At 39.6% G+C, this 10,548-nt stretch overlaps 1 protein-coding gene across 1 annotated transcript in view; it reads right to left on the reverse strand.

Moving 5' to 3' along the window:
• mep1a.2 (meprin A, alpha (PABA peptide hydrolase), tandem duplicate 2) overlaps positions 1-8,860 on the reverse strand; it is a 13,012-nt gene extending 4,152 nt beyond the window's left edge. Inside the window, exons 1-11 of the mRNA XM_003440847.5 lie at positions 8,591-8,860; positions 8,467-8,491; positions 8,320-8,373; positions 8,193-8,230; positions 8,038-8,113; positions 7,833-7,950; positions 7,454-7,629; positions 1,874-2,095; positions 1,460-1,606; positions 1,105-1,320; positions 548-994 (exon numbers count right to left, since the gene is read on the reverse strand). Coding sequence (XP_003440895.1) covers positions 548-994; positions 1,105-1,320; positions 1,460-1,606; positions 1,874-2,095; positions 7,454-7,629; positions 7,833-7,950; positions 8,038-8,113; positions 8,193-8,230; positions 8,320-8,373; positions 8,467-8,491; positions 8,591-8,653 — 1,582 coding nt within the window. The 5' untranslated portion in view covers positions 8,654-8,860. The remainder of the gene's footprint in view (positions 1-547; positions 995-1,104; positions 1,321-1,459; positions 1,607-1,873; positions 2,096-7,453; positions 7,630-7,832; positions 7,951-8,037; positions 8,114-8,192; positions 8,231-8,319; positions 8,374-8,466; positions 8,492-8,590) is intronic.
• Between the last annotated feature and the right edge of the window lie 1,688 nt (positions 8,861-10,548).

Genomic DNA, 10,548 nt, shown 5'->3' on the forward strand with positions numbered 1-10,548 from the left:
GCCTTAAGTGATTCACTGTGCACTGTTCTCCAGGAATTAGTCGAAGCTGTCTATAGTTTCTTGATTGTGAGGCAGATTATTCACAATTGTCATATCCTTTCAAGGTTTTCTTGACTGGAAATAAACCTTTGTATGACCATAATTCACTGCAGAGTCAGGTGATGTGTTCATTTTTAATAAGTTTAATTAGAATTCGCAGGTGTGTTTTGACCTTTGTAATTTAGGAAACCTTACCACTGAAGAGAATAATAGGACATCACTGTTGCAATACGTCCTACTACTTATTCAGTAACTGTAGAGTTCCAAATCTCCTCTGTCATTAACAAAAATTGTGCTCCAGGAGCTTCATGACACAGCTTTCTGTGGCTTCTATGGCCAAGCACTCCTGTAGGTGTAATGCATTGGTGGCCCTGTGCTTGTGTCCATATTAGGGGAAGCAGAAAATATCAAAATTATCTGAATGGTCCCTCACTTCCACCAGTTGCACTTTGTATGGATTAGCATGTTCATCTTTTTAGTAAACACTCAGGCTCTGACCTTTTCCTACCTGTGGTGAAGCTTCTTGTGGACGACATCCTTAATTTAACGTCTGGTTCCTGGTCCATGACAACAATGGTTGCCTGTCTGTTTTGGGCTGGCCATTCCATCACTGCATCATTTTCACCACTGCACAGGTGTAAGGTCATACCAACATAGTCTGGGTAGTCACTGTGTCTTCCATTTGGGTAAACACTGATACCAAATGAGTAGCCCTCTGGATTGTAGAAGCATATGCTTCTCAGCGCACTGCCAACAGGAACGGTGGCAAGAATACTGGTAAAGTTGTGGATTTGCCACACAGCACTTGGGCAAATGGTCTCAGTGAGAGTGATGTCATCAATTAAGATTGAGCCTGATGAGGCAGATGATCCTCTAATGCCTTGGAATAAATAGCGGAACTTCTTTGTAACCTTGAGAGTCACTTGAGCTATTTTCCAAGTATCATCCCCATCACCTGAGAGACAAAAAGCAGGTGCCAAACTATTCTAATTCATACTTTATCATGTATCTGAAAGACAAAATTTGCAATACAAAGCTCCTTTGGGGCATTTTAGTGCATAGTACCTATAATGGTGTGGATCTTCTCAACACTGTGCACAGTCCCTGTCCCATCATCAGTCCTGATCCATATTACTAATTTGTCCCCAGGTCCTCCAGTCATCTTGTAGAAGAACTGCAGGCACTGTTCGTCTCTTTTAGGGTAAAGGATACGTGACTCCAGCAAAGCACTTTTGCCAGCATCACCCAAAGATGTATCGAACTTCATGAAATAGCCAGAATCTAAAAAGACATTTTAAAGAGATAAAGGGCAACAATCACTTCTCTGGTTCACAGAGTAAAATTAACCATTACTGTTGGGTTTTTTACTCTGTCAACATTTATGACTGGCAGTCTTTTTCATATGAAATTTGCTCATCACCTCTGCAGCGCCCTGCCAGGGTATGATCTGTATCCACTGGACTGCTCAGCGTCTGAACCCAGTTTGCATTGTCTTCCTCATTCTGGATCATTCCACAAATGTTGATCAGTTCAAAGGAACACTGGTCCAACAGAGTAAGTGTGTTGGCTGGAAAAGGAATACTAACAACAGTCGGCTACAGAGCTGAAGTTTAGTTGATGTAATGATGTGATAAAATCTGACATAAAGTCATTTTTTGCTGTGTCAGATAGGATTCTGACAAAGTCTATTCTGAATGAAAAAGTACAACTTCTAAAGTAAAATATCACTAATACTGGATGAAGAGTACTTGAAAGACAACTTTATAACCGCTTACAGAATGTCCACTAGCATCCAGTCTCTAACATTTAGACTGCAACGACAGGAAAGACTTACCACAGTCATACATGCGATTGAGTCTAGTGATGTCTACTTCACTCAAGTCCAACCGCTGGCCAATGACCTCATTAAAGTAGGGTATGGCGGTGGTGATTGTGGGGATGCTATTGTTCTTGTTGAAGGAGAATGGTCTGTAGTGCATGATCGACTCATAATCATAGGGTGTGTTCAGATCAGTGATGAAATCATCCTCATACTTATTGAAATTGTGCTCTTTTCCTGTGGCAAAAGCAACACTACCATTAATATGTGCAAGTTACATAATGAAACTATGACATTGACTCACAAAGAAAGAAGTAGAGCACATCATAGGTTTACTATACAAGCATAAGTGTCATTTTTCTCCTAACTGTATTTTATTATTTTACAATTGAATGGTGTCAATTTCCGTTGTTACACCACCACAGCAAAGCGTCACGAATCCTGAAACTTTTTTAATGTCTTTACATAAAACATGCACAACTCTCAAACAATTTCAAATTTTTTATCCAAGTCTTGGCAATTGAGACAAAAAGTGTTATGTAAGATGACACAATTCAAAAATGACTTGCATAACAACAATAATAATAATAATAATAATAATAATAATATGGTTAAGGTTGGGTTAATTGGAAACACTAAATTGCCCATAGGTGTGAATGCGGGAGTGAATATGAGTGTGAATGGTTGTTTGTCTCTATGTGTTAGCCCTGTGACAGACTTGTGACCTGTGCAAGCTGTTCCCTGCCTCTCCCCCTAAGAGAGCTGGGATAGGCTCCAGCGCCCCCCGCAACCCTGAAAAGGATAAGTTGGATAAGATGGTTAAGGTTAGGGTGCAGAGCTATGGTAGGGGTAATCACTACCCATTACTTAGACCTCAGCGGTTTGAAATTTTACAGTTTGAATAGCAAGTACATTTATTAGATTTGTGACTTGCAGTCTAAAGTACACAGAGTGGTAAGTAAACCAGAAAAGTGTATATTTATGTCACTGTTTCCATAGGAATTAGACAGGACCTGCTAATCAAATGAACATAAATAAATGTGAGCGCCTCCATGAAAAGAAAACTTCCGGCAGTTTGCTAATCTAAAGCATTCTGGTATGTGTTAACACCAGTGTTGGGTAAGTTACTTTAAATTAGTAACTTAGTTACATTACTAGTTACTTCTCTAAAAAAGTAACTCAGTTACTTCAAGTTACTCGTTACTTTCAAAGTAACTAGTTACTAGGGAAAGTAACTTTGGTTTTACTCAGAATTCTCTTGTTAATGTGTTGCTTCCGTAACTGGATACCCAGCAAGATTGCCAGTCTTCTAGCTTGCTTACTTGCCACAAGTGCACTGTGCCACCTACCAACAGAAAGGAAAAAATAATGTGCACATTTCCACGAGAGAAATCCCACGCCTGGACCGTCGTTGACCGCCGCCATGATTCTAGCCTGCTTTTTACATCCAACACAAAAACTGCAGTCGTGCTGCTTTTGATTGTACTCAGAACTCGGAAATTCTGCCTTCTGAATAGGAAGATGTAGGTAACACCAGACTGCAGATGAGCTGCATACAGGGCTGGACTGGGACAAAAAAATCGACCCGGGCATTTTGACTAGAGACCGGCCCACCATTATAGGAAAAATCATAAAGCCTTTGAATGAAAACAAACACTGTTGTGACAGTGATGTACACTGTTCTGATGGTATATATGTATCAATCTATCAATTGTTTGTTGTAAGACTCAGATAATTATTTTTTTTAAAAGCGAGACATTTTAAATGAGAATAAGAAAGAAAACTATTTCCTTGTGCCCCCCTTTCCCTGTTAATGCCCTACCTGGCCCCCTGGCAACACTTTGCTAGACCCGCCCCTGCACAGTTACCAGCTGTCAGCTACGTAGAAAAGGATCCTGGTGTTATTTGTCTCTCAGAAACAGTTCATAACTTCCCTTCAACTCATTCATGTCACCTAAAAGGTAAACCTGTTTCTCCATCACCTGTTCAGCTCTGATGATTCAGTAAGGACATCTCCTGGTTTCATCTGCATGTTTCCCTCTCACCAGATAACCAAACCGATATCATGACCAGCAGCTTTACAGCTGTGGCTCCAGCAAACATCAGCTGATACTAGAAATTAATATTAAATAAATTCTAACAACAGCTGATCAAGCTTAAACGTGCTGCTGTTGTTTAACGCGACATCCGCTGGTTTCCTCTTTCTGGCGCAAAGTGGGCGATAAATAAACAAGAGAGAAAAGCCGATCAGCTGATCATTGATCAGTTTCGTGATTGAAGTAGAAACGGGAGAGGAGAGAATGAGAGAAGAAGAGGCAGCTGTGCAGCTTCAGCTTTGTGTCTTTTTCATTGTAGCTGAAGTCCGGGACAAACTGTGTTCATTTTCACCTCAGTACGAAACGCGTAATATTTTCTCTGAATACCAGACGATTCTGTTTTTTAGGGGACGGTTGGCAACTCTAATAATTAACCGTATGAACAAAATAAAGTTCAACATCAGTAACATAGCACCCACCCAGCTGTATAGAAACTCCGTCATGCTAGCTAGCACGCAGTACGAAAATGTCAGCATACCGAAAATAAACTCCACCTAAACTTGGTTTATATCTGACCCAGATAGACTGCAGGTCATAACTTCTTACCTGAAGTTCAGTTCACCTGACACGCGGACCGGCGGCCGCTTCGGGTCTCTCCTCTTGCCTCCCTTTTCCTTCATCCACCTGCTGGCCTCCACCACTTGCTAATGTTATTGAATCTGTGGAAGCTCCGCGATATCCACCACACGAAGTAACGAGTAACGAGCCTATCTAAATCCCAGTAACGAGTAACGCGTTCCTGGTTTTGGCATAATAACTAGTTACCGTGCTCGTTACCACAATAATAACGTAGTTACTGTAACGCGTTACTTAATAACGCGTTAGTCCCAACACTGGTTAACACAAGTCTTGCCAGGGAATTCACCCCAGGATCAGAGTGTGAAATGCTCAGAGAAACTGCAAAAAATACAAGTGCTACCTTTCTGACTCTACAGGCCTCAGCCTGTTAGATTTCAAGATACAAGATTCAAGAGCTTTATTGTCAATACAGTAGTATACCCAGTATACAGTGTACCGAAATACTGTTTCACACCAAGCCCCCCATGGTGCATTAATAAGTATATAAAAGATATATCTCCAAGACCTATAAAACTGGGATTTACAGATAAATAACATGCTAAATTTCGGTAAAAGTAAGGGATAAAAAGGTACTAATTACTAACTATACAATACTATACAAAGCTATAATAACAACTATACAATACTAACTGTATGATAACCAAAGACAGGACAAAGTCAATACAAAGTGGATTGTGCAATAGGTATTGAATACCAGGTTCAAATTATTGTCAGGATATTGTAGACGAGACAGGACGAAAACATGTGCAAGATGCAAAATCTGCAAATATAGTATAATTTAGATATGTGTTCAGTAACACTGTAAAATAATTAGGAAAAGACTGAACAACTGTGACTGGTTTGGAAGGGTTTGCAAGGTGAAAGCACCACATCTGGCAAAAAATAAACACAGCAGATCAGCACAAACACCTCACACTAACTGTCAAGCACGGTGGTGAATGCGCTTGTTTCGCAGCCAAAGAGCCTGAACAACTTGCAGTCCTCTATATGCCAAAGTGTTCTAGAGTCAAATGTGATGCTGGAAAGTTTTAAGTAATATAAAAAATAGGGGGGGGTTTTGATTATCGGTTTTCCAATTAAACTTGATTCTAGCTTGAATAACGCGATATCGAGTCATTAAAACCCTGAATCGATTTTTAAATATAGATGTATTTTGCCCGAAACGCCGGAATCTCTGGAATCTCTCACCTCACAAAATTTCGACAACCCGCCGACGCATCAGAAAAAGTGAGATGTCGGATTTCTCACCCGACAGCATGTACATAGACACTACGTCAGTGCTGAAAGCCGACAGCTCACAGATTCTGATGTATCGGCGGGTCCGAGCATTGTGTTTACGTATTTTTTTTTTGGGCTAGATTCTGAAGCTGTAAGCTTTGTCTCTCTCGAACCAAATTTGACTGAACCAGCAGCGAAAGAAGATCCAAACTGTGCTTCACATTTCGCTTCACATAAACATGGTCGTGAATTCTCTCTTACTTTTGCTGTTTTGCTTCCACCACCATAAAATCACACTTCCTGCACAGCTCTCTCTCTCTCTCTCTCAGTGTACTTCAAGAAGAGTTTCCCCATCTAAAAATCTATGTTTTCTGCATTATTTGCTTGCTTATTACGCACAAGTCTACCATTGTGTGTACAGAACTGTTGGTCACTGTGTTGCTGTTGTTTTTCTTAATTTAACTAACTTCCAACAAGAGCCTTATTTCTGGTGTTCAATACAGAAGAAATATAAACTTTTTAAAATTATGCAAAATTGCAAAATTCTTAGCTGTGTCTCTAAGTAAACCTACTTTAAACATTACCTGATCCTCTGCTTCACTTCAGCAGCATCAGGTAATGTTTATATATTGATTCATGGTTTTCTTCTGTTTTTGTTCTACTGGAGAATATTTCTAAGGTTATCTGCTATAAAAAGACAGGCCAGGAAAATCTCCTTCATGTTTTTTTGTGTTTTATGCTCTGTTACTTTCACACAAAGGCATCTGTTGTGATTCTTACACCTCTGATAAATTCTCACAACTGTCATCTTTCTTTTTATAGATATAAAAATATGGATGGGGCGATCGTGGCTCAAGAGTTTGGAGTCGGCCTTGTAATCAGAAAGTTGCCGGTTCGAGCCCCGGCTCGGACAGTCTCGGTCATTGTGTCCTTGGGCAAGACACTTCACCTACCGCCTACTGGTGTTGGCCAGAAGGGCCGATGGCGCGATATGGCAGCCTCGCTTCTGTCAGTCTGCCCCAGGGCAGCTGTGGCTACAACTGTAGCTTGCCTCCACCAGTGTGTGAATGTGTGTGTGAATGGGTGGATGACTGGGTATGTAAAGCGCTTTGGGGTCCTTAGGCGGGGATAGTAAAAGCGCTATACAAATACAGGCCATTTACCATTTAAAAATATGGATATGTACTGATAAATGAACCGAATTATAATATGTCTGACTGTCTGAGGCAAAATTTCCCCGAATCGAATCGTAGACCTTGTGAATCTGAATTGAATCGATTCTAGAAATCAGTGATGATACCCAACCCTAATAAAAAATTAATAATCAAATACTTATATCTTTCATGAAAATGCAAATAATTTATAATTATAACTTTTTTGAAATGCATTTTTCTAGATTTTTGTTGTTGTTATTTTTCTGTCTCTCACAGTTCAAACAAACCTATCATTTAAATTATAGACTCATAATTTCTTTGTTAGTGAGCAAACTTACAAAATCAGCAGGGTTTCAAATACTTTTTTCTTTGACTGTATATGATACAAAAGATTAAGCAGTAAATGAAGCAATCAATTATGTTCTTATGCAGTTGGTCACTAGTCAAAGATGGGTACCCTTCTAATGGAGGAATGTAGACTTATCACCTCAATGTTGTTAAACTTGTAGCTCCTGAATAAAACCTAAGATTAAATAATTTTGACCCACCTTCTTCTATCTGGTCCCACCAGATTATAATGTAGTCGTCTCGATCTGAACGAGACTGCTCATGATAGAAGCCCAGAGCGTGGAGGAGCTCGTGCTCCACAATAGCCTTAGTGTCACATCCAGCCCCGATGGACACATTCTGGCCTTTTTTATCATCTCCAACATAGGACCAGCATCTGAGATGTTAAAAGATATGTTTTAATATCAACATTTAAAAAAAACTTGGGTGAAGTTGCAGAGTTCTAAAGATAATTTTATCTCATCAGCACTTCCTAATCTTTTTATGACACCTCAAGTTTAATGACCTAAGAGCTTGCCCCATAAAGTTGAGTAACAGTCTTGGTCACTCCTGTGTCAAAGTGTGTGTAGCAGAGCTCACCCAGAGAGCTTCGTGAAAGAGATGTAAGTGGTCTCTCCCTCATAGGGCTTGAAGTCCACACAGGATCTCAAACGGTACTCTTCAAAAGCCTGGAGAATCACACCTTTAGCATTCAGGTCTACAGCAAAAGAAATTTATTTCCCAATCAGTACACTTCCTTTGATATTTCTTCTGGTTGAAATGTTTTCTATTGTGACCTGTGTACCTAAAGAATCGGTTAGGATATACGGGATTGGAAACTTCCATCTTCTTGTTTGATCAAGGATCGCATTTCTGCTGGGCTGCAAGACAAATTGAAATCACTCAGAGCCTTTTTCAGTGAACAAATTCCATTTCTAAACATGTACTGTGTATACTTACAATACCAGCAATGTCTCCCTCAAACAGATGTGTCAACTCTAACAGTATGAAATACACATTTTTAGTAAAACTGAGTATCTGTTTAGAAGGTATCAGAACATATGCAGATGGGGCCTAAAGGTTATACCTCTGTTGATCTCAGGTATGTCATTTCTCAGTTCACCTGCATCTGCAGTATCAGCTAGAGCATAAAAGTATTATTAGTGTGAGAAAATGCAAACAAAAGAGACAGTTTTATGTGAATGTAGTCGAAAAAAAGAACATAGGAACCAACCACTAGGTGTCGGAACGGCTTGCACCTAGCACACAAAAAGAGATGCTTCTTCTTAGTAAAAACCCTTAGCAGAGACATTGCTTTATATTCCTGGTTCCTTTGATTTTAGACAGAAACTCCTTACCTTTAAAAATACAAGGACTCCAACCAGCACAGCTATTTTCTTTAATCTGCATCCAGGGCCCATGTTGTTATTCAAACAGAATAGTTCGCTTCTCTAAGACCATGGTCAACATGCCCATAAAGATTGCACTTGGAGAAGAACTTTGATCAAGATTATATTGTTTAATGAGTAACAGAAACTTCAAACATCCTGGCATGAGTAGCTAACAGCAGCTGTAACAGAAACAGAATCACACAGACAAATCAGAACCGATGTACAAGTCCACAAAGTGAAAGATGAGAATGGTTTGGCCTCTGAAATGTGTGTGATTATAGCAGTGAAGCAGGCTAATGATTAAGTGCCAGGTTGTACTGTCAATAAAAAAAAAATGAATATGATAACCAATCTGTTAGGCCAGACACCTGTAATGACTGATAAGCTTGTATAATACTTTCAACTTAGCTTATAATTAGTGAACTGTTACAGAGTGTCAGCTGTCAGCACAACCTGTCATGATCCTGGGCCATGTTGGCCCAGCATTCTTAGTTCTCATGTATTTTTGTATTTTGGTCTGTATTTAGGCCATGCTTCCTGGGTTGCTCTGTTACGTTGTTCCTTATGTGTTTTCCCCTTGTGACTCTTACCCCCTGTGTGCCCCTCTGTGTGCCCCTCTGTGTATCTGTGAGCCCTCGTCTCTCCTTGTGTTTTATTCCATGCTTTCCCCAGCCCGTTATGTCGTGCACTCGCTCCTCCTGTCTGAACCTCTGTACTTCCTGTTTTACTTTGACAGTCTCCCGTCAGTTTTGCGTTTTCTCCTGCCATGTCTTGTTATGATTATCAGTGTCACCTGTGTTCCCCGTGTGCTCCCACTTCCCTCGTTAACCCTCTGTGTATTTAGGTCTGCGTCTCCCTCAGTTCTGTGTCGCGTTCTCCCTCATGACTGTGTGCCCCTCCGTGTGTTTCCTCGTCAGTCAGTTCCTTAGTACTCCCCAGTTTAGTTTCATATTATTTTTGTATCGCCTTTATCTTTTGTCAGCAATAAAGCTGTATTTTGAGTTCAGTCCTGTTTTCCCGTGAGTTTGTGTTTGGGTCCTCATCCTGCCTGCACACAGCCTAATCATGACACAACCAGTTTATTGGATATTAAAGGATTTATCATTGCACTCAAATTACACACCACAGGCGGTCAGAAAATACAGCAACCAATGCTTAATCAAAGCATTTCCACTAAACTTTAAAATCGTCGTCAGCAATGGCTCTAACCCTACGCTGTCCAAAAATGTTATCGTTGCTTCTTTTTTATTGTTCTTCTGAGTCTTGGCAACAAATACAAAGCTATTTCTCACTCACACTTAAAAATATATATATATTTACACTCACAATCAGAAACCATTATTCTGCTGATGTTTATGTCTTTAAAAAAACTAAAGTCCAGGTTGTTAAAAAGACAACATTTATGTTCAATGAGGAACTGTCAGTATCGTACATGTCTGTAGTATTCACTAGTTAAATGGATCACTTCTGTATGACACTTTAAACAGTCAATTATCAAGTTAGGATTTGGTTGGACTGATGAAGCACAAACTTATATTGTATACAATATAAGTTTATCATTTAAAAAATTTTTGGCCCTGAAAAGTCAAATGCACTGCAATTCGAAAAAAAAACAAAAAACCCCGTCAGCAAACACGATGGAAGTTGAATAAAACAATGGAAATAAGAAGAACCCTTACAACACAAGTGTTTGTCAGGGAGACAATAACATGACATGGCTAAGAGTAAACATACATTTACAGTATTTTTTGATTCATTCGATTAAAACGCAAACTGCCTCTTTCTCCCTCAAAAACACTTCTGTTCTCTTTAAAGATTTTTTTCGTCTTTCTTTTTGTTTGATTCAGCTTGAGTTGTGTTTTTTGTGCTTTTGCAGCATTTTTCTATTTGCTGGCATTTTCTTATGTTGCAGTGCTTTTCATCTG

The sequence above is a fragment of the Oreochromis niloticus genome, linkage group LG15 (assembly GCF_001858045.2).
Source record: "Oreochromis niloticus isolate F11D_XX linkage group LG15, O_niloticus_UMD_NMBU, whole genome shotgun sequence".
NCBI classification, from domain to species: Eukaryota; Metazoa; Chordata; class Actinopteri; order Cichliformes; family Cichlidae; genus Oreochromis; species Oreochromis niloticus.